The 23,385-nt window shown below is 49.9% G+C and overlaps 1 protein-coding gene across 1 annotated transcript in view; it reads right to left on the bottom strand.

Moving 5' to 3' along the window:
- The window catches only part of diaph3 (diaphanous related formin 3), a 711,417-nt gene that overhangs the window by 669,276 nt on the left and 18,756 nt on the right, over positions 1 to 23,385 (bottom strand). The window contains exon 2 of the mRNA XM_090206735.1: positions 4,225 to 4,257. Coding sequence (XP_090062861.1) covers positions 4,225 to 4,257 — 33 coding nt within the window. The remainder of the gene's footprint in view (positions 1 to 4,224; positions 4,258 to 23,385) is intronic.

The raw sequence follows: 23,385 nt of genomic DNA, 5'->3' as shown, positions 1-23,385 counted from the left end.
AAGCAGACAAAGATCGTCGTCAAAGCCAATCGATTCACAAGATGGGATAAAAGATGAAAAGGATAGCGAAGATTATAGAAAATTACATGGATATAACTAAATTGAGGGAGGGAGGGAGGGAGGGAGGGAGGGATGTAATTCCAGTAGCATTTCAAGGCCGGCGATGATGGAGTCGTAGCCAGTGGACTGTCAGCGGATTGGATGGGGCTGGCTCAGCGTCAGCGGACTGGATGGGGCTGGCTCAGCGTCAGCGGACTGGATGGGGCTGGCTCAGCGTCAGCGGATTGGATCGGGCTGGCTCAGCGTCAGCGGATTGGATCGGGCTGGCTCAGCGTCAGCGGATTGGATCGGGCTGGCTCAGCGTCAGCGGATTGGATCGTGCTGGCTCAGCGTCACCTGCTGCACTGTGTTGCGCAGAAAGACGCTGTTGGGGACAACGGATCAACAATACATGTATCTACTACGGTCCCCCTCCCTTCCCATTATTAAATAGCAGTCACGTGGAACAGTACAGACCTAACAGGGGACAGGGTCTGACAGAGAGCCGGGCTAGAAGCAGAACATTCAGACAAATTGTTGAATCTGTCCTCAACAAATTGTATTAGGCTACACGGGGAGTTGACATCTTCACCGTTTTAAAATGTCTTCGCTGTCAAGAACAGCTGTTCAATCATTTAGCTTTCCTCGGTTGCTTCCCAAACGGCACCCTATTACCTGAATACTGTAGTGCACGACTTTTGGACCAGAGCCTTACTATGAGCCTAGGGTCAAAAGTAGGGCACTACATAGGGAATAGGGTGCCATTTGAACTCATGAACCACTGTGACCGCCGACTACCAAATTTTATGTCATGCTTCCCCTCCAGCAGGACATGACATGATATGGGAGGGTCCACTCCACTGTCAGGCTTCACCTCCAGCAGGACAAGACATGACATGGGAAGGGTCCACTCCACTGTCAGGCTTCACCTCCAGCAGGACAGGATATGGGAAGGGTCCCCTCCACTGTCAGGCTTCACCTCCAGCAGGACAGGACATGATACGGGAAGGGTCCACTCCACTGTCAGGCTTCACCTCCAGCAGGACATGACATGATATGGGAGGGTCAACTCCACTGTCAGGCTTCACCTCCAGCAGGACATGACATGATATGGGAGGGTCCACTCCACTGTCAGGCTTCACCTCCAGCAGGACATGACATGATATGGGAAGGGTCCACTCCACTGTCAGGCTTCACCTCCAGCAGGACAGGACATGATATGGGAAGGGTCCACTCCACTGTCAGGCTTCACCTCCAGCAGGACAGGACATGATATGGGAAGGGTCCACTCCACTGTCAGGCTTCACCTCCAGCAGGACAGGACATGATATGGGAGGGTCCACTCCACTGTCAGGCTTCACCTCCAGCAGGACATGACATGATATGGGAAGGGTCCACTCCACTGTCAGGCTTCACCTCCAGCAGGACAGGACATGATATGTGAAGGGTCCACTCCACTGTCAGGCTTCACCTCCAGCAGGACAGGACGTGATATGGGAAGGGTCCACTCCACTGTCAGGCTTCCCCTCCAACAGGACAGGATATGGGAGGGTCCACTCCACTGTCAGGCTTCACCTCCAGCAGGACAAGACATGACATGGGAAGGGTCCACTCCACTGTCAGGCTTCCCCTCCAACAGGACATGATATGGGAAGGGTCCACTCCACTGTCAGGCTTCACCTCCAGCAGGACAAGACATGATATGGGAAGGGTCCACTCCACTGTCAGGCTTCACCTCCAGCAGGACAAGACATGATATGGGAAGGGTCCACTCCACTGTCAGGCTTCACCTCCAGCAGGACAAGACATGATATGGGAAGGGTCCACTCCACTGTCAGGCTTCACCTCCAGCAGGACAAGACATGATATGGGAAGGGTCCACTCCACTGTCAGGCTTCACCTCCAGCAGGACAGGACATGGGAAGGGTCCACTCCACTGTCAGGCTTCACCTCCAGCAGGACAGGACATGATATGGGAAGGGTCCACTCCACTGTCAGGCTTCACCTCCAGCAGGACAAGACATGATATGGGAAGGGTCCACTCCACTGTCAGGCTTCACCTCCAGCAGGACAGGACATGATATGGGAAGGGTCCACTCCACTGTCAGGCTTCACCTCCAGCAGGACAGGACATGATATGGGAGGGTCCACTCCACTGTCAGGCTTCACCTCCAACAGGACAGGACATGATATGGGAAGGGTCCACTCCACTGTCAGGCTTCACCTCCAGCAGGACAGGACATGACATGGGAAGGGTCCACTCCACTGTCAGGCTTCACCTCCAGCAGGACAGGACATGGGAAGGGTCCACTCCACTGTCAGGCTTCACCTCCAGCAGGACAGGACATGGGAAGGGTCCACTCCACTGTCAGGCTTCACCTCCAGCAGGACAAGACATGACATGGGAAGGGTCCACTCCACTGTCAGGCTTCACCTCCAGCAGGACAGGACATGGGAAGGGTCCACTCCACTGTCAGGCTTCACCTCCAGCAGGACATGACATGATATGGGAAGGGTCCACTCCACTGTCAGGCTTCACCTCCAGCAGGACATGACATGATATGGGAAGGGTCCACTCCACTGTCAGGCTTCCCCTCCAACAGGACAGGATATGGGAGGGTCCACTCCACTGTCAGGCTTCACCTCCAGCAGGACATGACATGATATGGGAGGGTCCACTCCACTGTCAGGCTTCACCTCCAGCAGGACAAGACATGATATGGGAAGGGTCCACTCCACTGTCAGGCTTCACCTCCAGCAGGACAGGACAGGACATGGGAAGGGTCCACTCCACTGTCAGGTTTCACACTCAAACTGATCTGCATTTCCCAAACCCTGACTGACACCATATGCACTCTGTTAGACACTGGTCAATGGAAATGACATAGCAGTCAGGGTTCACGCAGGCAGGGGGGAGAGGCACGCGGGAGAGAGAGAGACGCGGGCAGGGGGAGAGAGAGACGCGGGCAGGGGGAGAGAGAGACGCGGGCAGGGGGAGAGAGAGAGACGCGGGCAGGGGGAGAGAGAGACGCGGGCAGGGGGAGAGAGAGACGCGGGCAGGGGGAGAGAGAGACGCGGACAGGGGGAGAGAGAGACGCGGACAGGGGGAGAGAGAGACGCGGACAGGGGGAGAGAGAGACGCGGGCAGGGGGAGAGAGAGACGCGGGCAGGGGGAGAGAGAGACGCGGGCAGGGGGAGAGAGAGACGCGGGCAGGGGGAGAGAGAGACGCGGGCAGGGGGAGAGAGAGACGCGGGCAGGGGGAGAGAGAGACGCGGGCAGGGGGAGAGAGAGACGCGGGCAGGGGGAGAGAGAGACGCGGGCAGGGGGAGAGAGAGACGCGGGCAGGGGGAGAGAGAGACGCGGGCAGGGGGAGAGAGACGCGGGCAGGGGGAGAGAGACGCGGGCAGGGGGAGAGAGAGATGCGGGCAGGGGGAGAGAGAGATGCGGGCGGGAGAGAGAGAGATGCGGGCGGGAGAGAGAGAGATGCGGGCGGGAGAGAGAGAGATGCGGGCGGGAGAGAGAGAGACGCGGGCAGGGGGAGAGAGAGACGCGGGCAGGAGGAGAGAGACGCGGGCGGGAGAGAGAGAGATGCGGGCGGGAGAGAGAGACCACTCCACTCCACTGTGGAGAGCGAGAGATGCGGGCGGGAGAGGGAGACGCGGGAGAGAGAGAGAGAGACGCGGGCGGGAGAGAGAGAGATGCGGGCGGGAGAGAGAGACCACTCCACTCCACTGTGGAGAGAGAGAGATGCGGGCGGGAGAGAGAGACGCGGGAGAGAGAGAGAGAGACGCGGGCGGGAGAGAGAGACGCGGGAGAGAGAGAGAGAGACGCGGGCGGGAGAGAGAGAGAGACGTGGCTAGAAGCAGGCAGGTGGGGAAGAATGCACCGCAGAGTGTCAGGAAGCATACAGCTCGTTACCGGAGACACACTGTAGAAACACTGCTTAGTTCGTACACACCACATGTTGTTAACAGAGACAGAGAGAGAGAGGAATGTGGGTTCGTGAGCCTCCGATGTTAGTCTGGTAATGGGAGCATCACTACTGTCGTCTGGAAACTGAACAAACATGCCATTAGTATAGAAAGAGAAGGAAAAGAATGAGGGTTAGGTACAATAGAACAGACCAGGTGACAGAGAGAGTGGGGAAGAGGGAGAGGCAAACAGGAGACTGAAATAGGTCTTACCATATCATCCTTCATGTTTTTAACCTGTAAATGCTAGAGGTGGGGGGGGGGGGGGAGAAAAATAAACAAATATCAGGATATGAAACTATTATATACACGCTGAAGAAGAAAAAAAACTATATACAAAATAAATATTTAGGGTCAAGATGATCAATCAAGTCAAAAGTGCGTATCATTTTTCAGTTTTCAGAGCAATCAAATCAGATCAAGGTGAGAACAACAGTTAAAAAGACAACATGTTTGCCGAGTTCATTAATATGTTGACCGTTAGCAGCACGGTGCTGAGTTAATTAATATGATGTCACTCCTCAGATCGTTAACAGCACGGTACCGAGTTAATTAATATGATGTCACTCCTCAGATCATTAACAGCACGGTGTTGAGTTAATTAATATGATGTCACTCCTCAGATCTTTAACAGCACGGTGCCGAGTTAATTAATATGATGTCACTCCTCAGATCATTAACAGCACGGTGCTGAGTTAATTAATGATGTCACTCCTCAGATCATTAACCTCTTTGATCTCTAGGGGCGCTATTTCATTTTTGGATAAAAAACGTTCCCGTTTTAAGCGCGATATTTTGTCACGAAAAGATGCTCGACTATGCATATTCTTGACAGTTTTTGAAAGAAAACACTCTGAAGTTTCAGAATCTGCAAAGATATTGTCTGTAAGTGCCCCAGAACTCATTCTACAGGCGAAACCAAGATGATGCATCAACCAGGAAATGAGCAGAATTTCTGAAGCTCTGTTTTCCATTGTCTCCTTATATGGCTGTGATTGCGCAAGGAATGAGCCTACACTTTCTGTCGTTCCCCCAAAGTGTTAGCAGCATTGTGACGTATTTGTAGGCATATCATTGGAAGATTGACCATAAGAGACTACATTTTCCAAGTGTCCGCCTGGTGTCCCTGCGTCGAAATTGGAGCGTAAAGCCAGGTGCAATTATTTTTCCATTTGAGAGCAAGGAGAAACCAGGCTTCCACGAAGGATATATCATTGAAGAGATATGTGGAAAAACACCTTGAGGATTGATTCTAAACCACGTTTGCCATGTTTCAGTCGATATTATGGAGTTAATTTGGAAAAAAGTTCGCGTTTTGAGGGCTGAATTTTCGTTTTTTTTTTTTTTTTTTTGGTAGCCAAATGTGATGTACAAAACGGCGCTATTTCTAATACACAAAGAATCTTTTTGGAAAAACGGAGCATCTGCTATCTAACTGAGAGGCTCCTCATTGAAAACATCAGAAGTTCTTCAAAGGTAAGTTATTTTATTTGAAGGCTTTACTTGTTTTTGTGATAGTTGCCTGCTAAATGCTAACGCTAATGCTAACGCTAAATGCTACGCTAGCTAGCTACTGTTACACAAATTATTGTTTTCCTATGGTTGAAAAGCATATTTTGAAAATCTGAGATGACAGTGTTGTTAACAAAAGGCTAAGCTTGAGAGCTAGCATATTTATTTCATTTCATTTGCGATTTTCATGAATAGTTAACGTTGCGTTATGGTAATGAGCTTAGGTCTATAAATAGAATCCCGGATCCGGGTTTGGTCGTCGCAACAGGTTAACAGCACGGTGCTGAGTTAATATGATGTCACTCCTCAGATCATTAACAGCACGGTGCTGAGTTAATATGATGTCACTCCTCAGATCATTAACAGCACGGTGCTGAGTTAATTAATATTATGTCACTCCTCAGATCATTAACAGCACGGTGCCGAGTTAATTAATATGATGTCACTCCTCAGATCATTAGCAGCACGGTGCTGAGTTAATTAATATGATGTCACTCCTCAGATCATTAGCAGCACGGTGCTGAGTTAATTAATATGATGTCACTCCTCAGATCATTAACAGCACGGTGCTGAGTTAATATGATGTCACTCCTCAGATCATTAGCAGCACGGTGCTGAGTTAATTAATATGATGTCACTCCTCAGATCGTTAACAGCACGGTGCTGAGTTAATTAATATGATGTCACTCCTCAGATCATTAACAGCACGGTGCTGAGTTAATTAATATGATGTCACTCCTCAGATCATTAACAGCACGGTGCTGAGTTAATTAATATGTCACTCCTCAGATCATTAACAGCACGGTGCCGAGTTAATTAATATGATGTCACTCCTCAGATCGTTAACAGCACGGTGCTGAGTTAATACGATATCACTCCTAGAACCGAGCCTAGAACCGAGCCCTGGAGAACACCAGCAGAGAGAACAGGAGGGCCTAGAACCGAGCCCTGGAGAGCACCAGCAGAGAGAACCAGAGAGGGCCTAGAACCGAGCCCTGGAGAACACCAGCAAAAAAGAACAGGAAGGCCTAGAACCGAGCCCTGGGGAACACCAGAGAGAGAACAGGAGAGGGCCAACAACCGAGCCCTGGGGAACACCTGTAATTAGGAGGACCAAGTTGTTTACAAAAAGCTGTTAAAGTCAAAGTAAAAACTAGAGAAACATCCACCAGGGCTCCAGAGCATTAATCTTGAACCCAGTTTTGTAGGATGAATAAGGCATGTAAATGTGGAGCTCTATTACCTGGCTGCTGTGAGCACAGAGGACATTCTCCGCTAGGTTAAACCCTGATTTCTCACTGGGCCCTGCAGAGTGTAAACGCTAGAGTCATATTCTCCTCGTGGGGGAAAGAGAACACAGGCGGAATTCAAAACTCCTTAACGCCAATTTGTCAGGACTGTGCTCAGGGTTTAGACTATGCTAGTGTGCTACAGAGACCGAGCCTCTGGTGTGCTATATAGAAAAATCAGGCAATCTAAAAAAAGACTAATCCTATTGTTGCCAATGTTCATCCTCTTGGCTTTTACTCAAAATACAATCCACTAATTGAGGCAAGGGAAATGGGTTCTCGTACAGAAAGAACAGAAGCAAACTAACTGGTATACAAAATAAATCTAAATAAAAAAACTCTGTTCCGCTGTTTTAAAATCCTGTTTGATTTCACCCCTGGGTCTTCAGTTGCACTTCATCTCATTCTGAGTGGAGTCTGGAATGAGACAGACACAGGCCCACACATGTAGAGACGAGGACATCCTACCCAAGACCATCCACTCATTAACTGAACAATTCCAGACGGAGGAGGTTTTCTTTTGTTTTCTAAACGACACTGTTAAAAAAAAGAAAAAAAAAGACTGGAACCAATCAACAACTTCCATCTGTGCATGAAAATATTGACAAGGGTAAAAAAAAGGTTACTATGGTTACTATGGTCACCTCGTGCTACAGCAGGAGGAGCTGAGCTACGCAGGAGAAAACCAGACGCCTCAATCAATACATCAGTACTATAATTACCATAACATCCACGAGGCAGAGCATAAAACATGTCAACCTGTCAATGCAGAACGCTAATGACTTTCTAGGATTAACATTTTACAACTTTCCATTTGGAAACAAACTACCGCTCACAAACTAGAGAGAGAGCGAGAGAACGAGCTAGAGCGAGAGCGAGCGAGAGAGCGAGAGAGCGAGAGAGAGCGAGCGAGAGCGAGCGAGAGAGAGCGAGCGAGAGAGCGAGCGAGAGAGCGAGCGAGAGAGCGAGCGAGAGAGAGCGAGCGAGAGAGCGAGCGAGAGAGCGAGCGAGAGAGAGCGAGAGAGAGAGAGCGAGAGAGAGAGAGCGAGAGAGAGAGAGAGCGAGAGAGCGAGAGAGCGAGAGAGCGAGAGAGAGAGAGCGACAGACAGAGAGACAGACAGAGAGACAGACAGAGAGACAGACAGAGAGAGAGAGAGGAAAGAAGGAGGGAGGGATAGATAGAAAAGCCTGCCAAGCCAGGCAGAGGCAGCACAGTACCCAAATGTAACATATTTCTCTCCCTCAGATCAATTCAACGATTAGCCCAGCGAGTTGAGGAAGAAATATGCGCATATATACATATGACAGGATAATTGGATGCATAATTATTGAACCTAAAAAAAAAGAAGGAAGGAGTAGTTTCTAACTCTTCGCTTCAGAACACCCACAACCTGACAATTTGCAAAGACGCAGTGTGTGTGTCCTCAATGGCACCCGACTCCCCCTACATAGTGCACTACTTTTGACCAGAACAGGGTGCTGTTTGGGAAGCTTACCGTAGCTCCGCCCAAAGCAAGACCTACTTCAGAACCACTAAAAAAAAAAAAAAAGACCCAAGGCAAGTTGTGACAGCAATTATGCATTCAAAGTCATTTTTTTTGTTGTCAACGATCGACTCGACACCGGGGTTTTCAGAATTTTGCTAGACGCAAATAACCATCACGTGAAAAATAATAATAATAATGTGTACACAATCGCTTTGACGCTTCTGACAGCTTTTGTAGTCAACTACTACACGTCGTCATCAAAGCTTCTCTTGGTCCCAAAGTTGGTCCATAATTAGAAAGTTAAACTACTGACGAGACAGAAAGTCCAACTGGGCAGCTTTCAAAGCGGTTTGGAACTATTCCCGAATACTCTACCTATTGGACACAAGAGGCTCTATCAGATCATAGAGAGGCTTGACGGGGAACCAATCAGATCATAGAGAGGCTTGACGGGGAACCAATCAGATCATAGAGGCTTGAAGGGAACCAATCAGATCATAGAGAGGCTTGAAGGGAACCAATCAGATCATAGAGAGGCTTGACGGGGAACCAATCAGATCATAGAGAGGCTTGACGGGGAACCAATCAGATCATAGAGATGCTTGAAGGGAACCAATCAGATCATAGAGAGGCTTGACGGGGAACCAATCAGATCATAGAGATGCTTGAAGGGAACCAATCAGATCATAGAGATGCTTGACGGGGAACCAATCAGATCATAGAGAGGCTTGAAGGGAACCAATCAGATCATAGAGAGGCTTGAAGGGAACCAATCAGCAGTTGAAACAATAAGAATCGGAACCACTGTCAAATTCCCAGACAAAGATGTTTGACCATCCCATCCGCGATATCAGAACCTAAAAACCACTCGTACTGGTCAGCTATAGTTCCCTTCATATTTGACGTTACTCAAACATCCAATTATTGGAGGCCAATATTGAGAGATGGTGAGGCTTGCCCTACGCATATGTGAAATGACATGATTAATGTATGTTTAGTGACCATGATAAGGATGCAGCTATGTAGGTTTAGGTCACGGGGTCCCCGACGTGTTTTGGCCCACAGCCCCATGTTGATATCTGAAAGGGAGATACCTAGTCAGTTGTACAGCCGACTTCACATAGATATGAACTGGCGAAAGTATACCATGACTTAAAAATGGTGCTTTCAAGAAATCTAAGAAAAATACGATGTCAAATCATGGCGTCAGTTTTCTACAGGTCTGAAAGTCGGAGTTCTAGAACGAGTCCGGGGTTCCAGAAAGAGAGTTCCAGAACGAGGCCAGAGTTCCAGAACGAGGCCAGGGTCATGACGATAGATGGAATATGAAAATGTATGTCATTTGGTGGTCAGGACGATAGATGTAATATGAGAATGTATGTCATTTGGTGGTCATGACGATAGATGGAATATGAGAATGTATGTCATTTGGTGGTCATGACGATAGATGGAATATGAGAATGTATGTCATTTGGTGGTCAGGACGATAGATGTAATATGAGAATGTATGTCATTTGGTGGTCAGGACGATAGATGTAATATGAGAATGTATGTCATTTGGTGGTCATGACGATAGATGGAATATGAGAATGTATGTCATTTGGTGGTCATGACGATAGATGGAATATGAAAATATATGTCGTTTTTGTTTTGTTATTAAAAGGTTAATAGATGACGTTATTACGAAAACATTGTGACTGGACTTTGTGCGGAAAATGTCCAAATCAAAGAGAATGTTTTGGTAAAGATGAAATGTGAAGTTAGTTGTCTAAAATTGGATTTGATTCAAATCTAGACTCTTGCCCTTAACTTGGTACGCCCAGAGAATTGCCCTAAAGGCGGTTACGCCCACTTCTGACCCGAGGGTATAAGCCCTGTGAGTTAAGAATTAACAGATCAGACTAATGACCTCAGAGAGCCAAGACACCCGTTTAACATCCCATCTAAAAGACGGCACCCTTACACAGGGCAATGTCCCCAATTCACTGCTCTGGGGCATATTTTCATTTATTAATTTTAGACCAGAGAGGAAAGAGTGCCTCCTACTGGCCCTCCAACACCACTTCCAGCAGCATCTGGTCTCCCATCCAGGGACTGACAAGGACCAACCCTGCTTAGTTTAAGAGGTAAGCCAACAGTGGGATGCAGGGTGGTACTGCTGGCATTGCAAACTAAAGCTGCTCCCTGTATAAAACGGGTCCCAATGGGCCCTGGTCAAATTACATTCTACTCCCTGTATAAAACAGGTTCTCAATGGGCCCTGGTCAAATTACATTCTACTACCTGTATAAAACAGGTTCTCAATGGGCCCTGGTCAAATTTCATTCTACTCCCTGTATAAAAACAGGTTCTCAATGGGCCCTGGTCAAATTTCATTCTACTCCCTGTATAAAACAAGTCCCTATTGGCCCTGGTCAAATTACATTCTAGAGACAGTCTCATCCCGGTCTCTAGCTGACAGAGAAGCCAATCTCATCCCGGTCTCTAGCTGACAGACTTTACCCAGAGAAGCCAGTCTCATCCCGGTCTCTAGCTGACAGACTTTACCCAGAGAAGCCAGTCTCATCCCGGTCTCTAGCTGACAGACTTTACCCAGAGAAGCCAGTCTCATCCCGGTCTCTAGCTGACAGACTTTACCCAGAGATGCCAGTCTCCTCCCGGTCTCTAGCTGACAGACTTTACCCAGAGACGCCAGTCTCATCCCGGTCTCTAGCTGACAGACTTTACCCAGAGAAGCCAGTCTCATCCCGGTCTCTAGCTGACAGACTTTACCCAGAGACGCCAGTCTCATCCCGGTCTCTAGCTGACAGACTTTACCCAGAGACGCCAGTCTCATCCCGGTCTCTAGCTGACAGACTTTACCCAGAGATGCCAGTCTCATCCCGGTCTCTAGCTGACAGACTTTACCCAGAGACGCCAGTCTCATCCCGGTCTCTAGCTGACAGACTTTACCCAGAGACGCCAGTCTCATCCCGGTCTCTAGCTGACAGACTTTACCCAGAGATGCCAGTCTCATCCCTGTCTCTAGCTGACAGACTTTACCCAGAGATGCCAGTATCATCCCGGTCTCTAGCTGAGTCTTAAATGACTGTGGGGTTTTGTCAAAAGTAACTACGTAGTGTAGGAAATTAAACAAGAAGTCAGTTGGGATGCAGACTCCACTCTCCGTCAGAGACACAAGATCTCCAACCAGTCTCTCCGAGGCCCACCGCCACCAGTCCTGGCCAACAAGACACTAAACAGACCCAAGGACTGAGAGAAGGAGAGGAGGGAGACGAACCAACTGCCTGATATCCATAAGATCCCTAAAGCTCTGACCTCGACAACAGTACTGTCTCGACAACAGTATCGCCTTACTAGGAAAGGAAGGAAGGAAACAAAACATGAAGCGGATTGGATTTCTTGAGCAAAACCGTCCTAGTGTTGGAAGAAACAGCCTCATGTTGTCACCCAGAGTCACCCAGAGTCTCTCTTGCCCAGGCTAGAGAGTCACAGGTGTATTTTGCCCAGGCTATAGTCACAGGTGTATTTTGCCCAGGCTATAGTCACAGGTGTATTTTGCCCAGGCTATAGTCACAGGTGTATTTTGCCCAGGCTATAGTCACAGGTGTATTTTGCCCAGGCTATAGTCACAGGTGTATTTTGCCCAGGCTATAGTCACAGGTGTATTTTGCCCAGGCTATAGTCACAGGTGTATTTTGCCCAGGCTATAGTCACAGGTGTATTTTGCCCAGGCTATAGTCACAGGTGCATTTTGCCCAGGCTATAGTCACAGGTGTATTTTGCCCAGGCTATAGTCACAGGTGTATTTTGCCCAGGCTATAGTCACAGGTGTATTTTGCCCAGGCTATAGTCACAGGTGTATTTTGCCCAGGCTAGAGAGTCACAGGTGTATTTTGCCCAGGCTATAGTCACAGGTGTATTTTGCCCAGGCTAGAATCACAGGTGTATTTTGCCCAGGCTAGAATCACAGGTGTATTTTGCCCAGGCTATATCGTAGTATCTCAATACTGGTGTCGTGAAAACAAGATCCTTAAGGCAACAATATCTCAGGGTGTGACTGTCATGGGATTTCGCATGATGGTAATTGGCCAAAATGGCCGCGGTCATCGTAATAACCGTTCGAAAACAATTAAATATTCATTCCATTTCTATGTGGGCTGCTGCTCAAAAAGTGGAAAAGGAGGCGTCGCCTAGGCAACCGAAGACGTGTTTCCTACAACGCCTTGTTTTGTTTCAGCAAGGAGTTTCATCACGTTGTTAAGACAACCACACGAATACCCAGCTGCCCCGTCTTCAGGAAGCTGTTCGCTCCAACAACAAAAAAATAAATATATCATAATAATTTAAGGGTTATGTGACTGGTTATTTTTATTTTCGTCATCTTCCATAAAACATGGGTTACACGTTATACGTTCAAATTATGACGGCCCCGACACTATCCTCCAATCACTATCCTCCAATCACTATCCTCCAATCACTATCCTCCAATCACTATCCTCCAATCACTATCCGCCAAATCACTATCCGCCAAATCACTATCCTCCAAATCACTATCCTCCAATCACTATCCGCCAATCACTATCCTCCATTCACTATCCTCCATTCACTATCCTCCAATCACTATCCTCCCAACCACTTATTCCGAAAGGTCAACATTGCAACTCCAACGTTCCCTCCCCACTGTGATAGAAAGAACTCAGTTGTTTTCCCCCAGTTAGTTCAGCTTCGAGAGAGCATGGGGGGAGGGAATAACAATCCACATTGCAGGTAGCCAGCAGGACCGATGCCTCAGCAGCCTGATCATCAGTCCAAATTAGATTAAACCTGCTGAACTTCCAAGAAACACAACAAAAAAAAAAAACGAGGGAAACAGAGAGCGAGAGAGAGAAGTCGGATGAAATAATAATAAACAGCCAGCGAAACGCAGGTATCCAATTAACTAGGAGACCGGAGAAAACACACGGTGGTAGACTGTCCCAAACGGCAGCCTACTCTCTATATATAGTGCACTACTTTAGACCAGCGCCCTATAGAACCCTATTCCCTATATATAGTGCACTACTTTAGACCAGAGCCCTATAGAACCCTATTCCCTATATATAGTGCACTACTTTAGACCAGAGCCCTATAGAACCCTATTCCCTATATATAGTGCACTACTTTAGACCAGAGCCCTATAGAACCCTATTCCCTATATAGTGCACTACTTTAGACCAGAGCCCTATAGAACCCTATTCCCTATATAGTGCACTACTTTAGACCAGAGCCCTATAGAACCCTATTCCCTGTATATAGTGCACTACTTTAGACCAGAGCCCTATAGAACCCTATATAGTGCACTACTTTAGACCAGAGCCCTATAGAACCCTATTCCCTATATAGTGCACTACTTTAGACCAGAGCCCTATAGAACCCTATTCCCTATATAGTGCACTACTTTAGACCAGAGCCCTATAGAACCCTATTCCCTGTATATAGTGCACTACTTTAGACCAGAGCCCTATAGAACCCTATTCCCTATATAGTGCACTACTTTAGACCAGAGCCCTATAGAACCCTATTCCCTATATAGTGCACTACTTTAGACCAGAGCCCTATAGAACCCTATTCCCTATAATGTGCACTACTTTTGACCAGAGCCCTATAGAACCCTATTCCCTATAATGTGCACTACTTTTGACCAGAGCCCTATGGGTAGAGCACTTATAAAAGGACATAGGGTGCCATTTGGGACGCATCCTAAAGGTGTAACACAGTGGGCCTCAGAGGAAAAATAGACAGAAAACCAGACTGCAGATACAGAGAGGCAGAAACCACCGGAGAGGGAGGCCGCGTTAACGGGAGAAACCACCGGAGAGAGAAACCACCGGAGAGGTAGGCGGCGTTAACGGGAGAAACCACCGGAGAGGTAGGCCGCGTTAACGGGAGGAGAGGTAGGCGGCGTTAACGGGAGAAACCACCGGAGAGAGAAACCACCGGAGAGGGAGGCCGTGTTAACGGCAGAAAGCACCGGAGAGGTAGGCAGCGTTAACGGGAGAAACAACCGGAGAGAGAAACCACCGGAGAGGGAGGCCGTGTTAACGGCAGAAAGCACGGCAGAAAGCACCGGAGAGGGAGGCCGTGTTAACGGCAGAAAGCACCGGAGAGGTAGGCTGCGTTAACGGGAGAAACCACCGGAGAGGTAGGCCGTGTTAACGGGAGAAACCACCGGAGAGAGAAACCACCGGAGAGGGAGGCAGCGTTAACGGGAGAAACCACCAGAGGTTAACGGGAGAAACCACCAGAGAGAGAAACCACCGGAGGTAGGCCGCGTCGCGTTAACGGGCCTACCTGCCGACTTCCTACAAATTTGGCTCTAACGCTTCAACTGTTGTGGCTATAAGCCAGTGTTTCCTCCAAGATGATGGCTTCTAAAATTCAGCGTCGCCAAAAGACCCCGACCGTGCCGCCTGCCAAGCCCCCCTGCCACGCCCCCCCCCCCACCCGCCTAAGCCCCTTCATGACGCAGAAAAAAAACCCTGCACACCCACCCCGTTGGGGCTGCCATCTCATCAAAGCTGGCTGCTGCATTCATGACATACTTCCTCTTTTAAATCACATTATATTTGCACTGTGAGATTTAGATGGAGAAGCCAGGTCTCATAATGTGAGAAGTCGAGGCCCCATGAACAGCAAATCACTCAACATAAATAAACATGGCACACTCTCTCACTTCCATTCCCCACAAAATACCCCACCTGACACAAACACACAGAACACACACACACACACACACAGTCCCACTCCCCGCCTGACAGAACACACTAGTCTCGTCTAATTTCAGTCCGACACACAATGTGGATTTCATACACGTTTTCTCCAAGTCTGTGTTTCCCCAGCAGTTACAACTTAAATGTGCTCCTGGTTGATTTAAATTCATTATTATTTTTGAAAACACTTCTTCTATTCAACTGAAAGAGTCAAGAACAGAATATATTTGAGTAAGTGATTTAACAAACAAACTAAGACATTAAATACACACACACACACACACACACACACACACACACACACACACACACACACACACACACACACACCAATAGGCCCCACTTGTTGACGCTAGCCTTCCCCCCCCCGGCAATCCCATCTAGCTTTAGCAATGGACTGGATATAGTCTCAGGTCACACAAGCCCAATGTGATATGACTTATTCATTCTGGGGGGGAAAAAAAAAAGTGTTGAGGTGGGAGCCTGACCTGTCCCAACAGTGTTGGGGTGGGAGCCCGACCTGTGTTGAGGTGGGAGCCCGGCCTGTCCCAACGGTGTTGGGGCGGGAGCCCGGCCTGTCCCAACGGTGTTGGGGCGGGAGCCCGGCCTGTCCCAACGGTGTTGGGGCGGGAGCCCGGCCTGTCCCAACGGTGTTGGGGTGGGAGCCCGGCCTGTCCCAACGGTGTTGGGGTGGGAGCCCGGCCTGTCCCAACGGTGTTGGGGTGGGAGCCCGGCCTGTCCCAACGGTGTTGGGGTGGGAGCCCGGCCTGTCCCAACGGTGTTGGGGTGGGAGCCCGGCCTGTCCCAACGGTGTTGGGGTGGGAACCCCGGCCTGTCCCAACCGTGTTGGGGTGGGAACCCCGGCCTGTCCCAACCGTGTTGGGGTGGGAGCCCGGCCTGTCCCAACGGTGTTGGGGTGGGAGCCCGGCCTGTCCCAACGGTGTTGGGGTGGGAACCTGACCTGTCCCAACGGTGTTGGGGTGGGAGCCTGACCTGTCCCAACAGTGTTGGGGTGGGAGCCTGACCTGTCCCAACAGTGTTGGGGTGGGAGCCTGACCTGTCCCAACGGTGTTGAGGTGGGAGCCTGACCTGTCCCAACGGTGTTGAGGTGGGAGCCTGACCTGTGTTGAGGTGGGAGCCTGACCTGTGTTGGGGTGAGAGCCTGACCTGTCCCAATGGTGTTGGGGTGGGAGCCTGACCTGTCCCAACGGTGTTGGGGTGGGAGCCTGACCTGTCCCAACTGTGTTGAAAAAAAGAATGGCCAGTACACCTGGAAACATTCTGTGCAGCAATGGACTCCTTTTCACTTCATGGTTATCAGTACATTCCTTTAATTCAAACATAAACAAACTGTATCTTTCAATTACTGACCGACTGTCCACGACGACCGTCCGCAATAACAGCCCAACTAATCAGGTGTCGGGGAGAACAAGAGCTAATTAAAGTATTGGATAACAAGTAATGAAAAATTAGAGAGAGAGAGGAGAGCGAGAGGAGAAGGTAGAGAGCGAGAGGAGAGAGAGAGGGGAAGGTAGAGAGCGAGAGGAGAGAGAGAGGGGAAGGTAGAGAGCGAGAGGAGAGAGAGAGGGGAAGGTAGAGAGCGAGAGGAGAGAGAGAGGGGAAGGTAGAGAGCGAGGGGAGAGAGAGGGGAATGTAGAGAGCGAGAGGAAGGTAGAGAGCGAGAGGAGAGAGAGAGGGGAAGGTAGAGAGCGAGAGGCGAGCGAGAGGAGAAGGTAGAGAGTGAGAGGAGAGCGAGAGGCGAGCGAGAGGAGAAGGTAGAGAGTGAGAGGAGAGCGAGAGGCGAGCGAGAGAAGGTAGAGAGAAAGAGGGGGAGGAGACACAGAGAGAAAGAGGGGGAGGAGACACAGAGAGAAAGAGGGGGAGGAGACAGAGAGAAAGAGGGGGAGGAGACAGAGAGAAAGAGGGGGAGGAGAAACAGAGAGAAAGAGGGGGAGGAGAAACAGAGAGAAAGAGGGGGAGGAGACAGAGACAGCCCCTGCAGTGGCTGTGCATCTCCTCCAGAATGTAATATTAGTGGGATAAGGTGATCAGGACCTCCTCCCCCTGTCCTCCCCCCCTCCTCCCCTGTCCTCCCCCCTCCCCTGTCCTCCCAGCACCTCCTCCCCCCGCCTCCCCCCTCCTCCTCCCCTGTAGCGGCTGTGCATCTCCTCCAGAATGTAATATTAGTGGGATAAGGTGATCAGGACCTCCTCCCCCTGTCCTCCCCCCTCCCCTGTCCTCCCCCCTCCTCCTCCCCTGTCCTCCGCCCTCCTCCCCTGTAGCGGCTGTGAATCTCCTCCAGAATGTAATATTAGTGGGATAAGGTGATCAGGACCTCCTCCCCCTGTCGTCCCCCCTCCCCTGTCCTCCCCCCTCCTCCTCCCCTGTCCTCCGCCCTCCTCCCCTGTAGCGGCTGTGAATCTCCTCCAGAATGTAATATTAGTGGGATAAGGTGATCAGGACCTCTGACCTCTGTCCAATTCCCCACCACTGGTTGTTTTATTGGAGAGGGAGGTGAATTGAGGCATTGCGATTGGATACTGTTTTATTTTATAGAGATGGAAAACAAAACTGAGGTTTTTGGTGCAGCTACAGACAACTAGCGCCAAAAAAATAAAAAATAACATTGCGATATTTTCTAAACGATACGCTAGAACGTCCCGATATGCAACTGTAGTGATGTCCACCCCCGTCACTAGCGTGTGTGACGAGCAGAGCGCCAGGCTCTCTGTCTCTCCGTCTCTCCGTCTGTCCGTCTGTGAGGAGGTGAAATGACTGGGCTGACAGCACGGCCGCATCACAAACGACACCCTACTCTTTTGACGCCTGGTCAAAAGTAGCGCCCTATCTAGGGAAGAGGGCGCCATGAGGGGACACGGACAGAGAGGTGAAATGACTGGGCTGACAGCACAGCCGCATCACAATTGGCACCCTACTCCCTTTATAGAGCAACCCTACGGGGGGGGGGGGGCCTGGTCAAAAGTAGTGCACTATCTAGGGAAGAGGGCGCCATGAGGGGACACGGACAGAGAGGTGAAATGATTGGGCTCGACAGCTGGTCTCCACGGGTTCCAAGCTGGGTCAGGGGTTGGGCGGTGAGCCAGAAGCAGGGGCCCTGGTCTGAATAGCAATCACTGCATCACACAGGTGACAGACACTGAGGCTAGGAGCCAACGTACGTCCCAAACCCCTATTCCCTATCGTGAGACCCTCTGGGACCATGGTGAAAAAGCAGTGTGCTTCAAAAGGGAATAGTGTGTCAATTTGGACGTAGTCTGAGCCAGCCAGGCAGGTGGAATCCTGTCCTGCCTATACCATAATATCAAGATGGGATATTGAATACGAGACGTCTGGTATTATTTTCCTTGTGACTGAACACAGACGGAGCCTGGTCACGTCCTCCAAGGAAGGAAGGAAACGCACCAGATTTGATTTGCCGCGTGGAATCCAACCAGCTGACCGCTTCAAGTTCCCCTGACCTGAGAAGGTCCCCCCCGCCTCCTCCGACCCAGTTCCCCCCCCTCCCCCTCCGACCCAGTTCCCCCCCTCCCCCTCCGACCCAGTTCCCCCCCGCCTCCTCCGACCCAGTTCCCCCCCGCCTCCTCCGACCCAGTTCCCCCCCCTCCCCCTCCGACCCAGTTCCCCCCCTCCCCCTCCGACCCAGTTCCCCCCCGCCTCCTCCGACCCAGTTCCCCCCCGCCTCCTCCGACCCAGTTCCCCCCCGCCTCCTCCGACCCAGTTCCCCCCCGCCTCTTCCAACCCAGTTCCCCCCCGCCTCCTCCAACCCAGTTCCCCCCCGCCTCCTCCAACCCAGTTCCCCCCCGCCTCCTCCAACCCAGTTCCCCCCCGCCTCCTCCAACCCAGTTCCCCCCCGCCTCCTCCGACCCAGTTCCCCCCCGCCTCTTCCAACCCAGTTCCCCCCCGCCTCCTCCAACCCAGTCCCCCCCTCCTCCTCCAACCCAGTCCCCCCCCAGTACCCCCCTCCTCCTCCAACCCAGTCCCCCCCTCCTCCTCCAACCCAGTCCCCCCCCTCCTCCAACCTAGTCTCTTCATATCATCAAAGTGTTGCATGGTGAAAACCCTGAAAATCTAATAATTCCCGGCTGTGCTGTTTGCTGTTGCTTCCTAACCTGTTGACGCGTTGTGTTCTGTCGTTGCCGTGGAAACAAGGAGGAAACAATCTTTCCAGCGGGTGGCCGAGTGCACTACTGCAGCAGAGTAGTTCTCAACATGCCAGTCATGAACGCTGGTTCCTCACACACTACACTGACACACACACACTACACTGACACACACACACCACACTACACTGACACACACACTACACTGACACACTGACACACACACAACACTGACACACACACACACTACACTGACACACACACACTACACTACACTGACACACACACACTACACTGACACACACACACACTACACTGACACACACACACACACTACACTGACACACACACTACACTGACACACTGACACACACACAACACTGACACACACACACACTACACTGACACACTGACACACACACAACACACACAACACTGACACACACACACACACTACACTACACTGACACACACACACACACTACACTACACTGACACACACACACTACACTGACACACTGACACACACACACAACACTGACACACACACACAACACTGACACACTGACACACACACAACACTGACACACACACAACACTGACACACACACAACACTGACACACACACAACACTGACACACACACAACACTGACACACACACAACACTGACACACACACAACACTGACACACACAACACTGACACACACAACACTGACACACACTACACTGACACACACTACACTGACACACACTACACTGACACACTGACACACACACACAACACTGACACACACAACACTGACACACTGACACACACAACACTGACACACTGACACACACAACACTGACACACACAACACTGACACACACACACACACTACACTGACACACACACTACACTGACACACACACTGACACACACACACCTCACAGTGAAGTGAAGGCGAGGCCAAGGCTCCTGCTGTCGACTCTATTCATCACACAGGTGAGCCTGCGTCCCAAATGGCTTCCTTTTCCTTAAGGGCCTGGGTCAAAACGAGTGCACTATATAGGGTACAGGGTTAAGGGCCTGGGTCAAAACGAGTGCACTATGTAGGGTATAGGGTTAAGGGCCTGGGTCAAAACGAGTGCACTATATAGGGTACAGGGTTAAGGGCCTGGGTCAAAACGAGTGCACTATGTAGGGTATAGGGTTAAGGGCCTGGGTCAAAACGAGTGCACTATGTAGGGTAGAGGGTTAAGGGCCTGGGTCAAAACGAGTGCACTATATAGGGTAGAGGGTTAAGGGCCTGGGTCAAAACGAGTGCACTATATAGGGTAGAGGGTTAAGGGCCTGGGTCAAAACGAGTGCACTATATAGGGTAGAGGGTTAAGGGCCTGGGTCAAAACGAGTGCACTATGTAGGGTACAGGGTTAAGGGCCTGGGTCAAAACGAGTGCACTATGTAGGGTAGAGGGTTAAGGGCCTGGGTCAAAACGAGTGCACTATGTAGGGTAGAGGGTTAAGGGCCTGGGTCAAAACGAGTGCACTATATAGGGTAGAGGGTTAACTGGGTCCAAACGAGTGCACTATGTAGGGTACAGGGTGACATTTGGAATAAAAACACACACACCCAGTCAGCTAAAGCTGCCTACGACTGCAGCAGACCAACCAGTGATGGGCACCATTTCCATGTTGTGTCAGAAGGACCCCGTCAAACAGAGGGAGACATTGTAAATAATAACTCAAGCAGAAATAACAGTGTAGTGGCACATGGACAGGATCACTGATACGGTTTCAGAAAGCAACTCACAAACACACGACCAAAACAATTCAGAACTGCAGGAATAACTTAACAGTTGATCTGACAGGTACTTTTATAATAAATATATTAAAAATAAAAATAAATTTAAATACGCTAACAGCGTACTACTCCCCGGTGCAGTTCCAGGTACTCCCCACCCCCCCTATTTGATGAAACCTCACCTGAAGCCTTTTCATTGTTTCATATGGGGGGGGGGGGGTCTGGTGATGTTTTCTCTCTCCATTTTAAAAAGAGAGAGGGGAACGGTCTCAGTGTTAACTGCACCGTTAGTGGAGGGAGACGTGTTGTGATCAACCAGAACCACAACTGGCAGATCCTATAATTGCCTCTCCAGAAAAATGGTTCTGTTCATTAAGCCCACTGCTGCTGCTGCACTGCCTACCAATCAGGGAGAAACGCTGCGGTGATGTATCCCAACTGGCTCCCTATTCCCTGTATAGGGCACGACTATAGACCCTATTCCCTCTATAGGGCACTACTATAGACCCTATTCCATGTATAGGGCACGACTTCAGACCCTATTCCCTGTATAGGGCACGACTATAGACCCTATTCCCTCTATAGGGCACGACTTCAGACCCTATTCCTTTTATAGGGCACGACTTCAGACCCTATTCCCTGTATAGGGCACTACTATAGACCCTATTCCCTTTATAGTGCACTACTTTAGACCCTATTCCCTTTATAGGGCACTACTATAGACCCTATTCCCTGTATAGGGCACTACTATAGACCCTATTCCCTTTATAGGGCACTACTATAGACCCTATTCCCTGTATAGGGCACTACTATAGACCCTATTCCCTGTATAGGGCACTACTATAGACCCTATTCCCTTTATAGGGCACTACTATAGACCCTATTCCCTGTATAGAGCACTACTTTAGACCCTATTCCCTGTATAGGGCACGACTATAGACCCTATTCCCTGTATAGGGCACGACTTCAGACCCTATTCCCTGTATAGAGCACTACTTTAGACCCTATTCCCTGTATAGGGCACTACTATAGACCCTATTCCCTGTATAGGGCACTACTATAGACCCTATTCCCTTTATAGGGCACTACTATAGACCCTATTCCCTGTATAGAGCACTACTTTAGACCCTATTCCCTGTATAGGGCACGACTACAGACCCTATTCCCTGTATAGGGCACAACTTCAGACCCTATTCCCTTTATAGGGCACTACTATAGACCCTATTCCCTGTATAGGGCACTACTTTAGACCCTATTCCCTGTATAGGGCACGACTTCAGACCCTATTCCCTTTATAGGGCACTACTATAGACCCTATTCCCTCTATAGAGCACTACTATAGACCCTATTCCCTTTATAGGGGACGACTTCCCTATATAGGGCACTACTTTAGACCCTATTCCCTATATAGGGCACGACTTCAGACCCTATTCCCTTTATAGGGCACTACTTTAGACCCTATTCCCTGTATAGGGCACTACTTTAGACACTATTCCCTGTATAGGGCACTACTTTAGACCCTATTCCCTTTATAGGGCACTACTATAGACCCTATTCCCTGTATAGGGCACTACTTTAGACCCTATTCCCTTTATAGGGCACTACTATAGACCCTATTCCCTGTATAGGGCACTACTTTAGACCCTATTCCCTTTATAGGGCACTACTATAGACCCTATTCCCTTTATAGGGCACTACTTTTATCAGCGCTCCCTGTCACTAACTGACCCCCCCTATAGATGTTACCAGCCCTGTCACTAACTGACCTCCCCTATAGATGTTACCAGCCCTGTCACTAACTGACCTCCCCTATAGATGTTACCAGCCCTGTCACTAACTGACCTCCCCTATAGATGTTACCAGCCCTGTCACTAACTGACCCCCCCTATAGATGTTACCAGCCCTGTCACTAACTGACCTCCCCTATAGATGTTACCAGCCCTGTCACTAACTGACCCTATAGATGTTACCAGCCCTGCCACTAACTGACCTCCCCTGTAGATGTTACCAGCCCTGTCACTAACTGACCCCCCTATAGATGTTACCAGCCCTGTCACTAACTGACCTCCCCTATAGATGTTACCAGCCCTGTCACTAACTGACCTCCCCTATAGATGTTACCAGCCCTGTCACTAACTGACCTCCCCTATAGATGTTACCAGCCCTGTCACTAACTGACCTCCCCTATAGATGTTACCAGCCCTGTCACTAACTGACCCTATAGAGGTTACCAGCCCTGCCACTAACTGACCTCCCTATAGATGTTACCAGCCCTGTCACTAACTGACCTCACCTATAGATGTTACCAGCCCTGTCACTAACTGACCTCCCCTATAGATGTTACCAGCCCTGTCACTAACTGATCTCCCCTATAGATGTTACCAGCCCTGTCACTAACTGACCTCCCCTATAGATGTTACCAGCCCTG

This window comes from Oncorhynchus mykiss, chromosome 18 (genome assembly GCF_057628025.1).
Source record: "Oncorhynchus mykiss isolate SJ-2025 chromosome 18, ASM5762802v1, whole genome shotgun sequence".
Lineage (NCBI taxonomy): Eukaryota > Metazoa > Chordata > Actinopteri > Salmoniformes > Salmonidae > Oncorhynchus > Oncorhynchus mykiss.
This window is presented reverse-complemented; position numbering and strand designations above follow the sequence as displayed.